Source organism: Molossus molossus, unplaced genomic scaffold, assembly GCF_014108415.1.
Source record: "Molossus molossus isolate mMolMol1 unplaced genomic scaffold, mMolMol1.p scaffold_m16_p_18, whole genome shotgun sequence".
In the NCBI taxonomy this organism is placed as follows: Eukaryota; Metazoa; Chordata; class Mammalia; order Chiroptera; family Molossidae; genus Molossus; species Molossus molossus.
The window spans coordinates 68,290,287-68,313,861 of record NW_023425353.1 but is presented as its reverse complement, the minus strand read 5'-3'; the positions used below and the strand labels follow the sequence as shown (position 1 = coordinate 68,313,861).

The 23,575-nt window shown below is 53.3% G+C and overlaps 1 protein-coding gene across 1 annotated transcript in view; it reads left to right on the top strand.

Annotated features, from left to right (window-relative positions):
* Positions 1 to 1,694: 1,694 nt before the first annotated feature.
* LOC118632988 (contactin-6-like) overlaps positions 1,695 to 23,575 on the top strand; it is a 149,322-nt gene continuing 127,441 nt past the window's right edge. Inside the window, 2 exon segments of the mRNA XM_036266329.1 lie at positions 1,695 to 1,776; positions 4,776 to 4,961. Of these exon segments, the coding sequence (XP_036122222.1) occupies positions 1,695 to 1,776; positions 4,776 to 4,961 (268 nt within the window).

Genomic DNA, 23,575 nt, shown 5'->3' with positions numbered 1-23,575 from the left:
GTTCGATTCCCGGTCGGGGCACATGCCCAGGTTGTGGGCCTGATCCCCAGTGGGGGGCGTGCAGGAGGCGGTCAATCGATGTTCTCTCTCATCAGTGTTTCTCTCTCTCCCTTCCTCTCTATCTAAAATCAATAAAGAAAAAAATGCTTTAACTAAAGCAGGACACACAGAACACGGGACCCATATTTTCTGCTAAACACGCAGTATTTTTGCTGAGCATCCCTGGTTTAGAGAACCCAGTTCCTCCATCCTTCACCTGTAATCATGCAGCCAGGGTGTGTGAGACGCCACACCAGGGATCATCGACAGAGGTCCCCGAAGGTCTGCCCTGTTCGGGTCAGAGAGCCACGGTCTTCATCGTGCCTCCTAGCGCCCGCGGCCTGGACTGCACAGGGACAGCGTCGCACTGGGTTCCGCTGCACTCAGATCAGGGCGAGGACGGCGTCCGGTCGGCAGTCTGCAGGTGCTGGCCCCCCGCTTGGACTTCAGGGGGAACCTTAGTGCAGACCAGTGTGTACCTGGGTTACGCCTTCAGTGGGTGACGGCCCTACCGTGAACCAACATTTTTGGCTAAAAGAAAAGCAGAACCGTGCACACTGAGTTGAACAAACGTCACGTAAATGCAGGACAGGTTTGACCACCAAGTGGATGTGCCACCCAACCAATAAAGGTATTTCAAATCTCAGAGACTTAAAAATATATATCTGGGAATTGCCAGAAAGAGAGGGGGGAGCAGTACCTCTGCCTGTGTGGAAGGGTTTGAAACGGTTCCTTCTGCATCAAGAAATTTCCTGAGAAGGAGGGAGACGCACAGGTCTAGCGGGACGATGTCTGTCCGGTGGTAATGGAACAGTGACCGTCACCTTTAAAGGGAACCGAGAGGTTGACGGAGACACCCACTCCCCGGGGCCAGAATGGTCTGTAAAAGCTTGCGTGGGCCGGAGACCTCGGCTAAGACCAAGTGCTGGTGCCGCGTGGTTGAAACGGCTCTGAGGGATTCTGGAAGTTCTTTTGCGTTTACATCCTGACCTCGTTGACTTCGCTGTGAGTGACCTTTAGGATTCTAGGGACCTGGGAATGATTCCTGCGGCTACTTTGAGGGTCCGTGACCCGCATACGGTTTCCCTCACTGCGTGTTTGGACCCCGCTTGGCTGTGAGCACGTAACTCGACTCTTCTCCTCTGGGTGGCGCTCACTGCGCCAGACTGTTTCCCTTTCTTCCTCGGGCAACGTACACTTTTAAAACATGGGACTGTTACGAATGGCAACATGCACACACGTGAGTCACGGAGGCTCCCCTTCCGAGCACGGCCCGTGACACGCGTCCTGGGCTTCGTCCTCGACGGGACCCGAAGGAGCCAGCAGATGACGAAGGGCAGCGTTCGCCACGAACCCATGCACTGGGTCGAACCAAACGATCTTGGTGCATTAGCGCTGGGAGGAACTTAAAGCTCAGCTCCAGGTGGAACCCTTCCGTTTTACTCGAGATGGTTATGAATGAACCAGCCCGTGCTCCTCAGCTGGTTCAGAGAAAGACAGTAGAAGGAGGCGAGTCTCGGGGTTCCCACCCCACCTTCGCCCTCGTCATACCCGGCGGCGTGGCTGCCAGATCCCAACCAAGCCCACCCCACAGAATAACCGTGAGCTGCGCGTTGCTCGTGGCAACAAGGGTCATGAGCACGTCCCACGTACCGATGGCTCTTCCGGGTGGGAAGGGGCACCCGGGCCCCGTGATGGGAACTTCGGCCAAGGCGGACCTCAAGGAGTCGGCCTCAGGTCTGGGGGTCGGCATCACGTCAGTCTGCTCTGGAGTCCTAGGAACCCCCACAGATAACCACGGTTGTCTTCAGGACCCCCACAGATAACCACTGCTTTTTCTTCAATGCATCAGTGCATTTATCTCATATAACTATTTCACTGTGTGTGTGTGTGTGTGTGTGTGTGTAAATGTCTGTGTCTCTCATAAAATAGCAAGATCTCAAGAGTAGAATTGAGGAGTTTTAGGTTCACCTCTAACGCCTACACTTCGAATGCCTTGCAGAAAATGAATATAAATACATACATACATGCATCCATGAGCATTTGCTGGAAAAATGATAAATGAACGACTCTGTAGAATTTAAATGTAAGGAGCTGAGTCTTTGGTGCCGAATGGAATGGAAAGGCAACATGAAACACGAGAGAATTGGGACAACGTCGACTCGTGCATGGCAGCCTCTCCTCCTGCGTATTGCTAGTTTTGTCTTTGATTTTCATTCCTTGCTTAAATTGGGAAGCTTTAAACTTGGACATCATCAACACTTAAAGTTCAGTGGGGTCATTGCTTTTGGTTTAAGCTGGAGGAACTGGTACCAGAAAGAAATGAAAGGTTATTAAAATTTAGAAATATATCTGGAAATGATCAAAATGTCATTACTTACTAGTTTCACATTTAAAATCCACATGCTTCCAAAAAGTATTTGAAGCTGCAAGAAAAATTTCCGCTAAATTTAAAGTCCCCAAAGGATCCTAGCAGTTGACACAGAATGATTTGGTCACGTATGACCCAGGTGAGTTCATTCTGAGTTTATTCCATGTTTTTTGAGATCACGAGATTGATGAACCTGGAATTCATTTATCATTGGAAAGTATAAATGTCAAAATAAATTAGAGAAAATTATGATGTAATCCCATAGGAACAGTATGTTCTTACTTGAAAGAGAACACTTTCAGAAGTCAATGTCCTGAGGCAATTTTGTAGCATTATAGTAATTTTACTTCTAGCAACATTAGGAAAAGTAATGTTTTCTAATGAGCATATTGTACATCTATGATATATTGTATCCTATTCTCATATAATAAATTACATAATATATTAAGAAAGGTAATATTTTTGTATATAAAAATCAAAAAGGTATTTTTATTTATTTTTTTGTTTATTAAATGTATTGGGGTGACATTGGTTAATAGGTTTAATGTTTTCTAATGAACATATCGCCAACAACACTGATAAAAACACTATTGATTTTTTCATTTATGTTGATAAAAATATTGAATAAGCCATGATATGTATGAAATCACTATATATATGGAATATTTTTATCTCATTTTTAGTGGTGTAAAATAAAAAATAGAAGCCAACAACAGAATGGCAGGAGTTTGTTTAATATGTTTTTAATTTTCTTTAACATTTTCCAAAACCATGGACTTAAAATTATTCCAAAGAAAGTTTTGATCCGCATGGACTGCATCCGGTATAACCATTCCAATCCACTAGCTGCGGTAGAAAATACAACAGCACATGAAACGTGTACCTGTGGTGGGAGTCATGAAACTTGGCGAAATACACATATATGTAAAACATAGAACTAGAGTTGCTTTATTTTGGATAATGAAATTTTAACATTAAATGAAAATGCAACAATACACAAGCATCTCAAAGCATGCGTGTATGCGTTTGTGTGGTTGTCATTCCACGACGGTTTTGTTTCTTTCAGACCCCGGAGACGCTGACTGGAAGGCAGACTCCCCTGCTGATTGTATGGAGAAACTTCCTCTTTAGAAAGTGGAAATGAGGTTGCTATGGAAACTGGTAATTCTGCTGCCACTCATAAACGCTTGTGCAGGTAAAGTGTGCTATTATTATCAATTCTGATTGATGAGCTATTGGTGGTTTATATTTTTCTACAGGTGACACAGTTCAATTGTATAATACTTTGTTATTTGAATGACTTAGTGATAAAATTTTAAAGGTACTCTCCATGGCTAATGCAGGGTGTTTAATGCTTTAAAAATGTATCAAGTGCTGTTTTTAAACAGAACTAAGATTATTTTAATTATAAATTATCAAATATTAAATTTTCATAGAAAGGACTATGATTAAATGATCTTGTCATCAATAAGCAATGAAGAATAGATCCTCTTTATTTCCTTTACAGTGAATTCTTTAAGAAATTAAAATTGCACCCTGGCCGGTTTGGCTCAGTGGTTAGAGCGTCAGCCTGCGGTCCAGAGAGAACCGGGTTCGGTTCCCACTCAGGGCACATACCTCGCTTGCAGTTTGTCCCCGGCCCTGGTTGGTCGTGCAGGTGGCAGCCACTCGATGTGTCCTTTTCACGTCGATGTTTCTCTCTTCCTCTCTCTTCCTCTCTCTTCCTCTCTCTTCCTCTCTCTCCCTCCCACTCTATCTGAACAAAAAATGGAAAAATGTCATCGGGTGAGGATAAAAAAATAAATAAAACAAAAGAAATTAAAATGGCAATGTATATTTTCCCACACATTTAACATTTGGTGTGGTAAAGAAGCTATATTGATATAGAAGAAAGAGTGACATAGGATGTTACATCAGAACTAAATTAACTTTCACATTTTATCTTTTCATTTCAATGATACATTGATTTATTCAAGCTAAATATGTTACTGTCTATCAGTTAGCTTTTGCTTTGTACAAACCACCCGAATGTGGTATCCGCACAGACCACAATAACAGATAACCACATAGTTAGGTTACAAGTCTGTAAATTGACAACTTCCAATGGGATCAACTGGACTGTGCTCTTGGTTTGGTTCGGGTGCATTGCGTCTGTGGTCAGCTCTTGGATGCTCTGAGACCGGCTGGTCTAGGACATGCTCAGCGGAGACAGTGACTGGGCTTCACCGCCCTGGTCCCGGGTCTCCTCTGAGCTCCTTCCCACGGTGCCTGCGTGGGGCTCCAGCAGAAATCAGACCTGTGCCAGGTTTCTTGCTGTCGACACTCGTAACCAGCAGTGTCATTCCGGCTGTGTCCTTTACACCAGTGCAGTCCGATGACCAGTCGGGACTCCGGGGTCTCATGATCGAGGTGCAAAGCCACACTGTAAAGGGTCATGGAGGGAGCAGAGGGAATAGCGGTGCCTCCTCTGGGAATGACCAGCCACGGTCTGTGAAGGTGCTGTGCTCTGTCGCCAAGCTCACCTGCGTGGGTCGTCCTGGGCTGGACGCCGGTAGGTCATCGGGGTATCAGAGCCTCCCAGCTCCTGTCATGCCGCCCCGCCCCCGCCAGCTGTGACGTGGCCGCTGCCGAGTCCCATGTGTTCACAACAGCAGTAATCTTTTGGGAGAAACACAGAACAAACAACAACCTACAGGCCAGAAACATAGTAATTGAAAGGGCCAATTACTTAGTAGCAACACCAGGAAATGGAAAGATATGCTGATCTTAAAATCCACGAGAATGCTCGAATATGCAGAAATCAAACATTAGAAGCAGAAAGCCGTATAAATAAAGACACGTTTTCCACTGAGAATCCAGTGGCCAGAGTGCTACAGTCATATTTATTCCAAGTCACTGTGTCCTTCCGACTCCGTAACAAAGATTCAAAGTAAAGTGATAACGACCATATTTTTTTTGTCAATAGATTAAAAAAGACAGAGTCATCAAGGTGCCCCCAAATTATCCGTGTGTGAATAAGAATCTATTCCTACGCTCCAGTTTCAGCATCCTGTAAAAATTTAGCATTGACATTGTTCCCTTTAAATATGTATATTGAATCAGCATAGTATGTCTAAAATACCTTGTGTATTCAATTACAATAAATTATTGTTCTCAGAACACATATCAAACCTGAGAAATTTTCCAGTTCGTCTGTTAATTTTTATTTATTCAAATTGAATATGGTTCAACATGCCCTTTTCCTTCATTCTAAGGGGAAAAAAATAACTGTATTTCCTTGGTGTACAATTTCTTTGTGAGGGAACAGATCGGGTCCTTTTTATTAGGCTGTAGCATTCAAACAAGATCATCTTAGCTAAATGTTGCCCCAGAGGTACGGATGCGGATGATATACACACATAGCATTGCTCGTAGTGATATTTTTGCCAGTATGTCTCCAAGGGCGATGGAAACACAGGGCAAAATAAACACAAGGGACCACACCAGACTATAAAGCTTCTGCACAGCAAAAGAAACCACCAGCAAACCAAAAAAGAACCCGCCATGTGGGAGAATATATTCACTAATGATACGTTGAATAAAGGGTTAATCTTCAAAATATGTAAAGAACTCCATGTAAATATGTAAAGAACACCATGAAGACAAACAAGCCAATTAAAAATGGGCAAAGGACCTGAATAGACACTTTCCCAAAGAAGATATACAGATGGCCAAAAGACATATGAAAAAATGCTCCACATTATAATCATTAGAGAGATGCAAATTAAAACCACAATGAGGCTTCACCCCACCCCTGCCAGAATGACCACCATCAACAAATCATCAAACAACAAGTGCTGGTGAGGGTGTGGAGAAAAGGGAACCCTAGTACACTGTAGGTGGGAATACAGACTGGTGCAGCCACTGTAGAAAACTGTATAGACTTTCCTCAAAAAATTAAAAATGACAATGCCTTTTGACCCAGTGATCCCACTTCTAGGAATACAACCTAAGAATCCTGAAACACCAGTCAGAAAAACTATATGCATCCCTGTGTTTATAGCAGCACTATTTATAATAGCCAAGATCTGGAAACAGCCCAAATGCCCATTAGTAGATGAATGGATAAAAAGCGGTGGTACATTTACACAGTGGAATACTATGCAGCTGTGAAAAAGAAGAAAATCTTACTCTCTGAGACAGCATGGATGGACCTGGAGACTCTTATGCTAAATGAAATAAGCCAATCAAAGAAAGACAAATATCACATGATCTCACTTATATGTGGAATCTAATGACTGAAATAAACTAACCAACAATATAGCACCAGAGACATGGATAAATGGATCAGACTGATAGATTTCAGAAGGGAGGGGGATGGGAAGGACTGGAAGAGATCAGCCAAAGAATATATATGCATAGACCATGGACACAGACAATAATGTGGTAAAGGCCAAGGAGGGATGGGGGCAGGATGGAGGGAAGCTAAGGGGGGTCAAATTGGGAACATCTGTATAGAGTCAACAATCAAAAAAGAAAAAGGGCCCTGGCCGGTTTGGCTCAGCGGTTAGAGCATTGGCCTGTGGTCCAGAGAGACCCAGGTTCGGTTCCCGCTAAGGGCACGTGCCTCGGTTGCAGTTTGTCCCCGGCCCCAGTTGGGGTTGTGCAGGTGGCAGCCACTCGATGTGTCTCTCTCATGTCGATGTTTCTTTCTCTCTCTTCCTCCCTCTCTCCCTCCCACTCTACTGAAGATGAGTGCAAAAATGTCCTCAGGTGAGGATAAAAAAAAAAGTATTGCTTTAAATCTGTTGTCTTAGAGATTTTGTGGCTGGCACCCTTCTTGCAGATACTGCGTTAGTTCATAAAATTATATTTATATTTTGTGCGATGATCAAGTGCTATTTCTATGTATATGTATACTATCTTTGGTCTCCCAAACCTGACTTCTGATGCGTTCTGAAAGGCTAACTCGTTCGTTCCTACGTTCCCGACGACACTCTTCAAGATGTTGGCTTTTCAATCTCCTGCGCTCTACCTCAGCACCTGGGGTTCGCGTCCAGCCCCTCCTGTCTGATTTTTCCATCACTCTGCAAGTCCCCGAGCGCTTCCTGCCGATCGGGCTGCAACCTTCACTCGGAATCCTAGCCGTCCGGGCGTAGCTTACGATTCCGGAACACTTTTGAAATCATGAGTGTTTAAAAGTTCCATTGCTTGATTTTAGTATTTAAACAATCGCATAAGCACACCAAGGCCCCTTTAAGTAAGCGGCATTATTGTTCATCACATACTTTTTAAATTATTTCACGAGTGTGTGTGGTAGGCTAAGTAATTGCCCCCGAGGATCCTAGGCCCTAGAATCTGGAACCTGTGAATTTTACCTTAAATAGCAGAACGGACTGGGCCGGTGTCGGGAAGTTGAAGACCCTGAGCTGGTAGCTCACCTGGGAGTTTCCACCTGGGAAGCCCACAGAGGCAGGCAGGAGGCGGCGTGAACCAGGGCCCAGCTCTGAGGCCAGGCGCTGGCCCCGTGCAGGGAGGGCCGTGCCCGGGAGTGAGGGGCACGAAGCTGGAGAGGCGGAAGGCCCGAGCGGGCACCCCTCTGCCCACTTCGAAGGAGGGCGTGGCTGCCGTCCTGAAACCCATTCAGACCTCGGACCAGCAGAACTGTCAGAAAATACCCGGGGGATGTTTTAAGCCGCCAAGCTGCGGTCGCCTTCACGGAAGCCACGGGAGCTAACACGGGGTGTTTCTCCCTCGCGGGGTGTGCTCCTCCTGGCTCCCGGTGGGGTTCGGCAGGCGCCTCTGAATGAACGAACGCGCGGATGAGATTCCGTGTCGCTGGCCTCATCGGCACCATCGGCGGGAATAAAAGGCGTCATCAGCCCGTAAACGTCCATGCGTGTATGCGTACCCAGGGGACATAGTCAACAATGCTGGGGAGGGGGCGGGGGGCAGAGGATGGGAGGAGGATGTCAATGGGGGGAGGAGGAGAAACATCTGTAACAAAAATAAATTAATAATAAAAACAAACAGACATATATACACAGGTTGAACACAGAGTCTGGCTGGTACTGCGCCATGATGCTAGTAGGTTTCCCCTGGGTGGGGGGTTTACGGGTTAGTTCCATTTTCCAATATGCCCCAGACTTCCTGCTGTAAGCATGCGTCACCTTCATGAGATACGAATCCGCGCATCTCACGGGAGAAGGGCTGGGATGGAGCCCCGCTCACCAGGCCGGCCCTGTCCCAACGCTGCTGTAGCAGGAGGGAGGGGTCTGAATGCAAATTCGGCCTCCCTGGGAATCCCTTCCAAATCAATATTTCTAGCCACATTAAAAAAAAAAAAAGTAGTCACATAATTTGTCCTGAGGCACAGCGGGTCCCGTCGGTCCCTGCACCGAGCCCTTGTTAGGAAGGGACTGTCCGAGGATGGCAGAGAGGGGACCGTCGCAACATGTTCAAGCTTCAGACGAGGCCTGTTTGAGCATCAAGTCCACGAGGACAGGGGTCATCTGCTCCATCCTCTGCTGTTTCTCCACCACCTGGCAGAGGGTCCGCGAATATTTATCAAGGACATTAAAGAGCGTCCGCACGCGGGGCCACAGGTGTCTGACCGCCTCAGCCCGCCAGGCACTGAGCCCGGTGTTTGGTTCACCATCAGGGCCTGGTCCTGTGCTCCCGGGCCCTCGGCCTCAGCCCGGGACCTGCCGCCGCAGGGACCTCACTGCGGCCCGAGGGATGCAGCAGGGCGTGTGTCCCACCTGCGGGTCTGTGGACATCCCTCCGTCCCTTTCGCTTCCTGAGAAGGTCTGGTTTCCTTGGAGACTTGCTCTTTCCCTCTGTCTTGTGGTTTGAGTAAGGGCATCGGCCTCTGGTCAGCAGCCGAGAGGTGCCCCCGCGCACCTTGCCAACTGCTTGGGGCAAAGCCCTGGAGGTTTTGCTGGAACAAGACGACACCGTGGGGTTCCCTGGGTGCTCCCCCTGTGAGTGGGAGGACGTGCCCGGGGCCAGGGTGCCGGGAGCCGGCCTGAAGACGCACTGACCCAGGAGGGGAGAAAGGCCCTTTCCCGGCTGCCTTGGGACTGTAAGTGACACAAGCCGACACGCTTCCCTGCTCCCCTGGAGGCTGTAACTGAGATGCTGCCCCCATGGTGGGAAGACTCGTCTGCAGATCAGAACATGGGCTTGTGATGGGAATTATCGAAGACGCCGAGGTCAGGACGAGGAAGCAGGATGGGAGGCGCCAACCGGAAGGAAAACCCACCAGGGAGGGCGAGCCGGGCTCAGACCGCCCACAGGTGGAAGAAACCACGGGTGTTCACAGAACGAGGTAGGGCCGCACGGACAAGCGGAGAGAGGCTGACAACTCGAGACCTACATGTTTCTTTTAGACAATGCGCGGGAAGGTGTCAAGAAGAAAAACTTGATTCTTGAATCAACAGGAAGCTAAGTAGCGGAGCCGCCTGGCACGGGGTGTGAAGCTGGGGCCGGACACGTGGGGAGCAGGTCCGTGGAAGCTGGAATGTTCCACGTGGGGGAACCAGAGCCGTGTTGACGACGTGGCTGGCTGTTCGACTTTGCTGGAGCGGAAAGAGGCAGAGAATATTCCAGAGGCCGTCCTTGCTTCAACATTTCGACTCGTTGTGTCAAGTTTGAGGAGTTCTAGGCAGATTGCAAAATCCAGTTCCAATCTCCACGAATCTGAGTGTATAAATATTAAATAAGCACTGAACTAATAAGGTAAAAGTAGTGACCAGCTCAACCACACTCTGCAGGTTCCGTCCTGTGCTACACGTACGATGAGCTGTCCAGGCTCAGAGACGGCCCAGGTTCGAAGCCGGGGCTCTGCTACCCTGGGACAGAGTCGCAAGGTCAATGGCTGGCACTATACACTCAGACGTAATGAGAGAGGGGGCCTCACTCGTTATAAGGAATTTTATTTCCGTGACAGTCAGACTTCACATCCTCTTAAGATTTCTGCTGGGGCCCGGCTGCTGTGGCTCAGTGGTTGGGCGTCGACCCTGCACCAAGAGGTCATCTGTTCGATTCCCGGTCAGGGCACATGCCCAGGTTGTGGGCCTGATCCCCAGTGGGGTCCTGCAGGAGGTGGCCAGTCGATGTTCTCTCTCATCGATGTTTCTATCTCTCTCCCTCTCTCCCTTCCTCTCTCTCTAAAATCAACAAAGGAAAAAAATAAAAAAATAAAATTCCTGCCTGATACATTCTCTCTTTTTTAACTTTCTTGTTTTTTATTTATTTTTTAATTAATCTTATTGTTGAGAGTCTCACAGATGTCCCCAGTCCCCTCATTGTCCCCCTCCAGCCAGTTCGCACACCGCCCAGGCCCTCCCCACACCGTTGTCTGTGTCCATGGACTACGCATAGATGCATTTAAGTTATTTGATTATTCTCTTTTAACTTTGTTATTTTAATACAATCGTATTGTGTAAATGGCATTTTTTAACAACATGCTTAGTGCACACGTGTAGGTGAATTGTTGGTGTATTCGTCTTGCTGTGGCTGAGTACCTCTACACGGACCCTGTCAACACCCGGTCAGTCCTGAGGACACCGCGGCCACTCGGGACGTGGCGGCTTTCCCCAGAGGAACTGAGTGGACCTTCAAGGACTGGACCATGGGCCGAGCCCCTTCGATGGCCGAGCAGGCTCAGGCTCCTGGGTGTTCTGCGCAGTGCAGGGTGTCATCGGGGCTCCGTGAGCCGGGTGTCCCACCTGCTAAGCACCCCCAGGACTAACCTGTGGCCAGAGATCGTAAGAGGTCAGCCGCCCCATCTGCAGTTCGCGTCTATCGACAAATGTGCTCTGTTCTTCTCAGAGCTCCTCCCGGAGTCGCTGAGTCTTAAGTGTGAATAAGGCAGTGTTGGGGCTGATACAATAAAGACAAAAGCATCTGCCCCCACATTGACATGACAGTTTGACCGAGGGGCCAGCCAGACGGGGTGTCTGGGGGCAAAGTCTGTGCTGTATTCCCACCGAGGCCGAGGAGGAGGGTCACCACCAGGGTCTGCGATGGCTGCCGTCCCGTTTCCAAGCTGGCCTGGTATTGGGACTGAGAACCCCAGTAAATGAGCCCCCAGGAGAGAAAGCCACAGAAGGGGCGCCATGTCTTCAGAGAAGGTGGTGTCTCACGCAGCAACGGCGCAGACCAGCCTGTCATCCAGCCGCTCCGCTCGGGGTCCCAGGAGCACAGAACAGACGCCCCCCGGGACCAGCGGAATGAAGGCTGAACATGTCGCAGCCCCAGCTCTGCCTCCGGCCTCGTTTGCATGGACTGTTAGCATAATGGCGCCTTCAGGACCGACACCGGCTGCATCTCTCAGTCCAGTGACACCTTCGCAATTTCTACAGAGATGAGCACGAGAGATGCTGGGAACCCCACCTCGAAGCCAGGCCCACGGATGAGGTGGGTATGTGACCATCGGTGCCAGGCCCACGGATGAGGGGGGTATGTGACCATCCGCGCTTCCCCGGAGGGATTGGTTCTGAAACCCTAAATGCGATTATGTTCTCGGACTGATAGCAACCCAGAGAAAACGTCTGTCCTGTCTGTGTGGGAGGGACAGTGTTTGGCGTGCAGACATGATAGCCCGCGAGGACACGGGCTCTTAGGGACGAGACGGGGGGACGGCTCCCCGCCTGAGTCTGGGAAGGAAGGGCCATGCTTTCTACGGAGGTGCTAGGACCAGGTCGTATTTCCGTGAAGGCCATGAACAGCTGTGCCACCAGGCGAAGAGAGCATGGGGGGTCGGTAAGGGTTTTTCTTACAATCTACTGCTTACCAGGACTAGCGAGACACCGGACCGGCTGACGTCTGCAGTCTTGTCCACTTCGGCCGGACTCAAGTCCCCTTTGCTTGCTGCCCTGGAGACGTGCATCTTTCTTGTGCTCGGAGAAATATCACCCCTGCCCCGCTCAGGGCCTTTGCATGTGCCGAGCCGCGGCCTGGAGCACTGCCCCCCATGGTCCTGTGTCGGGCTCTTCCCGGTCGCCGCCTCCACTCAGCTCCCTGGTGCCGGCACTGGTCCGTCACCCTCGTCTGTCTCCAAGGCCCTGGGCACGTCTGACAGGGACTTGTCTTTGCCGTTGCTCATTACCCGTCCATCTCCGCCTGCACCTGTGGGTCACAGGCCCTGGAGGCAGAGGTCCAGCCCCCGGGTCTGCCTTTCTCCTGCGCAGTCCTCACACCGCGTACACCCGCTGTGCGCGTTCCAGTGCGAGCCTGGCCTCCCGTCGCCCCGAGACTCCCCAGGCCCGGCCCAGTATCCCCAGCACCTTCACAATTCCACCGGTGCTCTTAGGATCCATGTCTAAACATGTGTGTTTTAGTCATAACATGTCATTTGGTCTCAGGCATTTGTTTACTTGTTGAAAAGTCTGACACGTGCTGAACACACAGAGCTGCTCCTAAATTTGAAGTCGGCTAACGCCCTGCACTCCGGTGCCCTTGGCAGAGGGGGTGCCGCTGCAGCGTCCTCGGCGCCCCGGGCCCCTGTCCCGTCCCACGCACAGGTGCCCTGGGACATTGTGCTAGGAAATGCCCTGAACATTTCCAACCGTGGGTCTGTGTTCATCCCAAGATGTATCCATTCCTTTCCATTTCCAGGGTTATCCGTCAACTCAGCCTCCATTCCCCCTCTCCAAGATGTTCTAGAAGCTTCCTTACTGTTGTCCCTGTCCTGAGACTTCACCCATGTCCTTTCCAAGATGCCACGTGCCGACGGCGGCCCGTGGCGGACACACCTTCGTGAAGACAGCGGATGTTGTCATCACGCCGGGCAGCCCTCCCCTGACCCCGTGTCCCAGAAGCTCACACGGTCTGACCAGCATTCCGGTTCCCTGTCCCTCAACAAACACCGAGATTTCTGTAGTCAGTTCCACCCCATCAGCAGCCACGCCCCTCTTCCTCCCACCGGGTCCTTCGTGGTCCGGCTGTCTTACTGCTGAGACCTCCCGGGTCTGCCACAGCCACTGTCTCCGTCCGTCTGATGGTCTTCACGGCACTGCCCCCTCCAGACCCAGGTCCCCCTCCTGAAGGCGAACTCAGCCTTTCTCAGCCAGGTTTATTATGTCCTCCACTCCGAGTGACCCTCCAGCCGCCAGATGGACCCCTTCGCCTCGCCGCTAGTCCACGGAAGGGATTCGAGCATTTTCACACCTTTGCTAAAACAGAGGTCACTTCTCTTGCCCTGGTCGGTGTGGCTCAGCGGTAAGAGCGTCCGCCCGCGGACCCAAGAGTATCGGGTTCGATTCCGGTCAAGGGCACGTACCTGGGTTGGGGTTGGTCCTGACCCGGGTCGGGTCCTGCAGGAGGCAGCCAGTCGGTGCGTCTCTCTCACGTTGATCTTTCCCTCCCTCCCTCCCACTCTATCTGAAGATAAATAGAAAAATATCCTCGGGTGAGTACTAAAACACGAAAATAAAAAGAGGTCATTTATCTCAAATGTATTCTCATTCTGAGAACCATGAAGTATTTATTCTCATTGAAAATCCGTGTATAACCCCGGAATGCTGAAATCTAGGGGAAGCGGAGACCGGCCGCGACCATGTGGCCAGAGGACGGCTCGCCCTCTCTCTGCGCCCGGGACACCGAAAGGCGGCGTACAGACCCGTCCGGCCCACAGGACGAAGCATGGCGGGGTTATGACGAGATCCCAGTACGCAGAGGGAAACTTTCTTCAGCATTTATTCAAGACCTCGGCGCTTGACACAGATCACATTCGCGTTCACAGTCGGCTTGTCCAAGTTGGTGTCGACGGTGCTCGCTTTTGCTCAGAGTGTGATATGACTTACGAGAGAGTCTCCAAAACCCCATCACCAACGCCTAGGAGTAATCGCTGTCAGCATGGAAACCCAGCACGCTTATATTTATGTCACAGACATCATCAAACACAAAACATACAAGTCAGCAAACCCACTGGACAGAGTAGACAGGAACGGGATTTCCAACCTCCCTCCCATGACCAGTTCAGCGTGTCTGCCCTCCAGGAGCCAACTGCCTCCCTGCGGACCGGGGATTTGACCGATGAGGACGGGCGTGTCCTTCACGGAGGGGCTGACAGAGAAAGCGCACCGCCGGCGCGTACAGGCGTCCTCAACTCACCAGGTCCCGGGACTAGAGTTCGCGACATCACGATGTAGGCAAACGCGGCTGATTGGGAGACCACACCTTCCATGTGCCTCATTTCGCCAAAATACTATCAAACCTTAGAGCACATTTGCAATTCTACAGACGTCACGGAAATTGTACATGGGCGTATCCGCTGACCACCGCTGTGTAACGGACCACCCCCCGAATTAGTGCCTTGAAACAATTCCGATTCCTGAGGGTTCTGCAGGCCACCTGGTGTGTCCTCTGCTTGTCTGACCTGGAGTCTCTCATGTGGCTTCACTGAGTTGGAGGCAAAGGGAACCAGGCGGCCGGAAGGGGAGGGAGGCTGAATTCCCTGGGCCCCTTACGTCCTGACAAAGACCTGGATTGTGTTCAAATAGCTCCTAATGATGGGGGTTTTTTGGTAGCTACGTTGTTACTTATGTCTTTTCTTTTATCTTCGTTGGAAAGAAGCACCTCGTGTCCAGGGAACTAGCATGCACTGACAGACACGCTAACCCACGGGGAAATCACGTACTCTCACGCCCGACTTGACGCTGCAACCACGCGGACCTTTCTGAACTCTGCGCCGGGTCCCGCCCCCCGCAGCTCAGATCCGGTCGCGTTCGGTCCGGTCACCGCATGACGTCTGCATGTCAGGTCAATGGATTTTCACACATGGAACCCCAGTGAGACCAGTACGCACTCTGGGGTGCTCGGCCCACCTCAGGGGACCCCCAATCCCAGCCGAGCCACGAAGGGACCACCAACCCGCCTCCCGTAGCGTCGATGTGTTTGCATTTCCTGTGCAGGTTGTACAACTGCAAACGTCGCTCTGCCTCGTGTCGTGCGGCCTGGGAACGGTGGTCATCGCATCTCTGATCGTGTGGGTGTCTCCACAGGCCCGAGGCAGGTCCTCTTCCCCTCTGACTTCTTGAATCCAGCGTCCGGTGACGGGGTCCACCCGGGTTGGTTATCGCCGTGGCCAGTTAATCTGACTGCGCTATAGGAGTCCGCATACGCATCTTCCACGTTCTGTCTTCTCCTTCTCCTCTTGATGGGCCTTGCGGTTCATAGTTTTAATTTCCTAATTTATCTCCTTCCACTTTATTGAGGCATAATCGACAAACAAAGTTATGTGAGTTTAAGGTACGTGACGTGAGGACTTGCTCCAGTGACGCATCGTGAAGTGACTTTCCCAGTTCGAGGTCCATCCACTCACCCGGTCGAAGGGCATGGACTCAGGGTGGATGGTCCTGGGTTCCAATGCACAGCCTGGTGACTGCGGCTAGTATATAGCATTGTGGTCGTGAATCTGCCGAGAGAGGAGATAGACAGAGCCCCCACAGACACACACGCACACGCTGACACACACACTGACACACACGCACACACCGACACACACTACACACACTGATACACACGCACACACCGACACACACACATGCACACACTACACACACTAACAAACACACACTAACACACACACTAACACATACTAACAAACTACCGCTCACTAACACACAAACACACTAACATACATTAACACTCTAACACACAGTAACACACATGCTAACACACTAACACACACTAACACAACACCTATAGGGTTTGTTACATGCTCTCCAGGGAGTTCTAGCCGCAGCCTCCGAGGTTGGGCAGTGCTGTAGTGACCGGGGCATTCAGAAAACCTGAAGGACACAGAGGTCTTCCGGGCCCCATGGCATTGGGGGTGCTGTCCACACCTCATGTCCTGCCCCCCTGCATTTGGAGATCACCAGGCAGAGGCACTGGACTGACATGTGGTTGTCCTGACGGCCAGTGATACTTTCAAGAATTCTGTGAGCAGGTTGGTAAAACGCAGCCATTATTCAAAATCGAATTACAGCCCTGGCCGGTTTGGCTCAGTGGTTAGAGCGTCAGCCTGCGGTCCTGAGAGACCCGGGTTCAGTTCCCGCTAAGGGCATGTACCTCGGTTGCAGTTTGTCCCCGGCCCTGGTCGGTTGTGCGGGTGGCAGCCACTCGATGTGTCCCTTTCGCATCAATGTTTCTCTCTCTCTCTCTGTTCCTCTCTCTCCCTCCCACTCTACCTGAACAAAAAAATGGAAAAATGTCCTTGGGTGAGGATAAATAAATAAAAAAAAACAAAAAACAAAACAAAATCGAATTACATAACTTAAAATTAAAATGATTACATTAAAAATGAGACACATACACTATTATACATGTGCCCAACTCACTACTTCTGGTGACTGCAGTGCATTTGACTGGTATCAGGGTGTCGAGGTGATTCGTGTGATTACACCTGCGCCCTCCTTCCGTGATGACCTGCTCCTGGCCGGCCATCAGACACGGGACGGTTTATGCCACAGGAGTTGGCAAAGGTGACCATTTAGGGCTTGGCTGACGGCTGACGCTGAGATTTCTGTAATTAAATAATTTGTGCGAAAATGAGAAATCGTTTAAGAGGATAGCCCATGTCGGAGGTAATGGCCATGCCTCCCTGGAATGCAGTTAGTGGATGAGACCCAGATGGTCAAGTCACCCCTGAGTTACGACCGAAGATTGGCCGGGACATCAGCACAGGAAAAGCAAGCGAAAGGCTTCTGCGGAAATCCATCGACTCTGTGGAATCTAAACTCGGCAATATCGTATATTTCATCGTTATTTGAAAATTGCCTGCTACACATTCACTGTGTCAGTAAAGATGATGATAACATACGTCTGCATACATACACACATACATGTATGTAGATGTGTAAACACACGTGTCTGACGTCGTTTTTCAGAAAGGTGGTTGTGCAGCGTCCACTCGTGCTGTGTTCAGCCTTTAATTTTTAATTTTTAATTTTTCTCTCTTTAGCTCATCTCTGTCTCTTTGGGTGTTAATTTAGGTTTTGATATTTTGTTGACCCGACAGAATTAGTGCTAATTTCAGAAACAAAAACAATGGATTTTGCTCAGTTAAAAAATAATAATCTCCCCTACTAGCTGAGCAGAAAACCAGGTGCAGAGCGTTCCTTCCCCCCGTAATTCCAAACGCGGGTGTTTCGACAGCGGCCCCCGGAGCAGGCCTGGCTGCCTGGACGTGTGAAGGCAGCGGGACCCCCGATGCTCCGAGCAGCTCTGTCTGCCGCCCTCACACTGAGCCAGGACCCACAATGACGCCAGCAAGGGCGGGGACCCCGGTCCGCTTTCCTTCGCGTTGCACCCCTATCTGTGGGCGTGGGGTTCTAGAAGCCTCTGTCGCAAAGCGCACAGTGGGGCTGCGGTGGGACCGAGCCTGAGGCCACGCCGCGTGGCTGGGAGGCGGCAGGAGCACGTCCCCTGTGTGGCGCCTCCTTCGGAATCGGCAGCCGTGGGGGAAGGAGTGTGTTCTGGGAGCAAAGGACCCCGACCGGCCCCTGGCTCAGCCTCAGTGAAAGGCAACTGATGTGGCCACTTCATGCGGCACCGAACCTGACCAGATCGGGCTGTTTGACACGCGGACGTCCGTGGCCGCACGTTGATGTCGCCCGGACCCTCCGTCTCGAGTCCATGCTGACGAGTTGCCAGACGACCCCCTGCTGTGCAGTGACTGGCTGGTGGCGCTGACCCGCCTGGGTTTGAGAGCACACTTCTGAGCCCAGGCAGGTGAGGCTCGGTGAGGCGGATGGGCCCTTTGGGGACCTCACTCCAGAAGGATCACCTCCCAGTCCCCGGCCAGACTTCCTGTTCACCCCTCGCGGGACACCACCCCCACACCTGTCCTGTGTCTGTATTTCCACAGCAGGAACCCACTGCGAAGGGGGACTCAGGGCTGAGGAGCAGTCAGACCCCGGAAATCACCTGCGCCGGGACCGTGCTCAGCCATTGGGGACACCGGTGTTAGGGATCCCTGCACCCGGAGGGGACTGCAGCCCTTAAGCCCTGAGAGTCAAGACTTTTCAACGGGTGCATCGCAGGATCGAGCTGTCCAAATAGCGGCAGCAGGAAGGTGCTGGGGGCCCCTGGGACCCCCGCCCGAGCTGCGGTTCAAACCCACCGCGGCAGGGCCAGGGCCAGGCTGTGCTGTCCCAGCGCTCAGCGATGAGCCGCCCGTCACCCACGCGGTCCACCTGCTCACTCGGCGAGTACCCAGACACCCACACGCGGCTCGTGTGGAGAGACAGCCTGGGGCCAACACGTAGCAGCCGACGTGCCAAGGAGGTCAACGGCCATCCATCGTCTTTCCGCTCCGCTCAATCGGCCCTCCGGCCCCTTTCCGGTGGACACTGAGTGACCAGCAGGGGACTCCGAACCCGAGGACAGTGGACTTGGCGCCGCCAAAGCTACATCCCCGAATTTCCCGTCCCTGTACGATTCTGGGTTCGAGTTGACCAAACGGAGGCCGAGATTCAGAAGGAAAAAGACCTTGGTCTTTGAAAGCTCCCTGCAAACCTGCACCGTGGGCGAGACACAGGTGAGCAGAACATGTGTCCAGTCTTCTTCATGTCCGGTTCTGTCCCCTCCACGCACACTGGTGACCAGCCGCAACCCCGGCCCACCTGGGCTCAGTGGTGACTGTCCACACGGCCTTCCCTTCCATGTCACCCTGGCAGCTGGACTTCCCGGCTTGTCCACCCACGCTGTGCCCGAGGGCTGGCAGGTGGCACCGCTGGGCCCCCCAACCCCCAGCTCCCCAGCTTCTCGTGCGACTGTGCCAGGTCTTCCTCCGAAAACAAGTCCCCTCAACTGGGGCGGATTAGTGTCCAGCACGTCCTGTGCATAAGTGACGTTCCAGACTGTTCCCCCTGACCCAGCAGTCTGCGCCCACCCACGTGGACCCTTTCCACTGGTGTCCAGGAATTCCCGTGGGAGGCGGGGCAGTCGAGGTGACGGCATCTAGCCTGGCTCTCCACCAGCAGGGGCAGGAAGCGCTGCCCCTCACTCAGGTGCGGGGTCCCTGCAGGAAGATCTCCGGCAGGAGTGAACTCAGGCCCGGGGCTCCCCTCCCCAAGTGGAGACAGAGCGCAGGAGTCTTTCTGGCGCACTCGGACCGGCTCAGGGCTGTGGCTCATCTAACCCTCTGTTCTTCGCCCCCGGAGAGGGTGCAGCCCCGGCCGCCCTGCCAAGGTGGCATCTCTCCAGCAAGCCCTTGGGGCGGGGGGGACGTGAGGGGGCGTCTCCCCGGCAGCCCTCGGGGGGGACGTGAGGGGGCATCTCCCCGCAGCCCTCGGGGGGACGTGGTGGAGAACCCTCCAGAGGATTTCACGTCCTCCGCGGACTTGCCGGCCGTCGTCTCTCTCAGCTTTGGGGAAGGCCATCAGTCCAGGTGTGGTCCTCCCGGCCCACCTGCTTCCTCAGCGGGGAACCCAGCCCCTCGGTAACCGCTCCCACGTCAGCGGCAGGCCGCGTGGACTGAGCGCGTCGGGAACACCGTGTGCCCAGTGCGGTGCCGGCGCTCGGCGGGAGTGACTTCATCTGGTTCTCAGACGACGCAGAAGGGAAGGGGCGTTATTATCCCCCATTAGACAGAGAAGCCTGGTGAAGTGTGGCTGCCCACTGCCCCGTGGCCAGTCCGTGAGCGAGAAGGGATTTGAACCCGGTCTGACCGACTCCAAGCCACCGGCGGTTCCGTCGTCTCGGCCTCCTGCGTGTTTCCGTGGCGATTCGCTTTGACTGACTGACCAACCAGTTATATTCAGCTTCTGTTTTTGTGGTTGACAAAATGAATGCATTTGTGGAATCTTCAAACACCGGGAGACCGTCGCAAATGCTCGGGGCGTCCCCGTTTCCAAAGGAACCGACACCCAGACCCGGTGCCCTCGCCCTCGGACGCCAGCAGCACCGCGTCGCTTCTCGCACGTCAGTGTCTTCGTTTGTACACGGACCCGGCTGGGCTTGGGAGCGTCCTTCCTTCAACACCTGATCCTCTACCATGCTCCGAGGCCTGTCGGACCTGCTGGAGAGACGGGAGTCGTGGGCCACCCCACACGCCTGGCCTCCCGTCCTGCTCTCTCAGGCACCCCCGTGGCTCCCCCTCAGGTCCCGAGCACTTGCTAACGGAGCACGCGTCTTACCACGTGGGTCTCCTCCGCACACCGCGGGGGCAGCACCTGGGGCGCACGCTACATGCACTTTACAAAGGTCTTATTTTTTCCCGGAGGAATCTCTTGTTCATTGAGCTCTGGCCGAGGTGGATGTGTGTGCGTCTCTCCAGACGTGTACCATGAAAAGACATTCACTAAATGTCTTTTAATTCCGATAAGTGTCTTTTAGTTGGCCCGGGGGCCTGTCCGGTGCCGCTGAGAGGGGTGAGCATTGCTTTGCTAAATATGAAGATACGGACGGCCTGGTTTCCGGCGAACCTGTCCCCGTGCAGCAGAGTGGACTCCACCCGGGCTGGGATTCTTTAGCTGAGGCTCCGGAACCCTCCAGGTTTCCCGTCACAGACGCTCCTGGGTCCCTGTCACACAGCTGGCCTTGCGCCTGGAGGGGTGGGAATGTGGCCACCGAAACCGTCGGCCTGCCCTGTGTCTAGTTCCCGCTTGCAGCCGTGGTAGGAACATAGTCAGAGACTCGGAGTGGACTTTGGAGCTCGGTCACCATTCAACATACTCCTCACGGGTCCTGACTGCTCACCTCTGCACCCCCGTCTCGGCCAGTGAGGGGCAACCTGGAGGAGCCCCAGGGATGAACTGAGTTAAGATACCGAGCCCTGTGCTGCGGTCAAGTACTGAGCCAAAGTGGCACAGGCCGGCCTGACAGAGCTTGTAGTCCAGAGAGTGTTTATTCCTATACACACGCGCACACACCCACACACGTGTGCACATGCACACACATACACACACATAACACGCATGTGTGTGCACGCGCGCACACGTACACACATAACACACACACACATGTGCACACACACCTGGGGTTAGTACACTTAAAAATCACATGTCTTTATTTATTATTATTATTATTTTTTTTAAGCCTCACCCAAGGATATTGTTCCATTTATTATCAGATAGGGAGGGAGGGAGGGAGGGAGGGAGGAACATCGATGTGAGAGGGACACATCAACTGGTCACCTCCCGCAGGATCCCAGCTAGGGCCGGGGATGAACCACAACCGAGGTACGTGCCCTTGACTGGACTCAAACCCACGACTCTTTGGTCCACGGGCTGACGCTCTAACCGCTGCGCCACACTGGCCAGGGTGAACACGCGTGTGTTGACAAGCCTGTCCCAGGAACATCACGCATGGTTGGCGGACTCCAGAGAAGACGCCCCGAGGAACTGACTTCCTGGAATCTGAGTGATACTGACCACCGGTTAGCATAGTGGACATGAGGCACTTACCACTTAGGCAGAGATAAACTGCAGGGAACGGGGTCACCTGAGGCCCACAGAGGGTGGTGGGGGTGCCTTGGGGAGACGCCCGGAGAGGCCACGGGGGACGGACCCCACCACAGAGGACTTGGCAAGTCCCTTCACACGTTACCAAGGCGAGTCTCCTGTCTGAGAAGCACGTGGACACGGAGGGTCTGCAGCTGGAGGGGGTGGGGCAGCGCTGTGGTGACGAGACGCCCTGTGCGTGGGCCTCTGGCAAGGCCCAGACGGGGGGCTCCCGCTGGACAAGGACCTGCTGCAGCCACAGCCGGGCTTGAGTAGACCCCGGACAACGGGACGGGCGTCACCGTGGTGACCACAGGTGGACCAAGGGTGACGCCGTGGCCCCGGGTGTCCGATGTACCCTCCGCTTCCAGCAGGGCCGATCTCTGCAGCAGAGAAGGGAGATGACCCGGCCTGGCGTCTTGGCTGAGCCCCTTTTCCATAAACGTATCACCTGTGGCAGGTGGAGGACGGAGGTGCACGCTCAGTCAGGAGCCCACGGCCGAGCTGGGCGCATCCCGCCCGGGTCTGGATAGACAGTGACGCGGACCGGAGACACGCGCCTGGACGGGCCGGTGGGTGCAGAGAGGCTGAGGGAGAACAAGGGCAAAGGAGAGGAAGACGGGCCCGCCGGAGCTGGGGAGCATCCCAGAGTGTTTTCGGGGAGACAGGTCACTCGCTGAGAGTCAGCGAAGGGGGAGGACGGCGGACATGGAGTTGGGAACAGGCTGAGGGTGAGCGCAGCCCTTTGGCAAGTGTTTACGGGGCCCCACAGTGTCCCGTCGACGGTTCTGTGAGCTTGCCCGAGCGTGTGCCGTTCCTGGCTCAGTCCCCACCTCTTGAAGCTCGGCTGATGACACCTACCTCACCGCGAGGGTTCAGTTCCCGGCCACGTGGAAGCTTCAGCGAGGGCCCCTGCCTGCCTTTCCCTCTGCTCCCGCGGCCCAGGGTCCCCGCACACCCCTGACTGACATGGCAGGTCCCCTACCTTTTCCTTAAAAGAATTTTTTTTTTCTTTATTGCCTTTAGAGAGAGAGGAAGGAAGAGGGAGAGAGAGAAACATCGATGAGAGAGAACATCGATTGGCCGCCTCCTGCACGCCCCCCACTAGGGATCCGGCCCCCAACCTGGGCATGTGCCCTGACTGGGAATCGAACTGGCGACCTCTTGGTGCAGGTCGATGCTCAACCACTGAGCCATGTGGCCGGGCTGGGTCCCTACCTTTCCACCGGCTGCCATCTCCTGAGTCTGCCCTCACTGCACTTGATCAGTAGCAATGTATCGGGGGGGTTGGTGGCCCCTAGGATTCTGCGTAGCCTTGGAGGTATTTGTCAGAGGTACGGTGAGGACCTAGAGTGTCCCCGTCCCTACAAAGTGCCATCTAGCGATCTCCGCGCTGGCGGGAAGGGCGGCAAGAGGTCCGTCTGTGGCCTTGGCCGTTGGGCGCCCTGTCTGGGCTCGGACCTTGACCGGGCCCCGAGCTGCCTGGGTTAGTGCACGTGGGTGTGTGTCCTCTCCCACCTGGAAGGGGGTGTGTCACCTACGGGGGCTCGTCGCGAGGACTAGACCATGTGTCTGAGGCAGGGCGATGTTGGGCGTCTCCAAGGCCACCCCACTCCCGGCACAAACTGCACGTTCCGGAGGCCCCAAGGTCACCCTCGGGCCGGGGCCTCCTGGAAGGTCTCTGAGTGCCCAGAGCTGCGGCTCCCACAGTCTGTCCAGGGCAAAGGCCCAG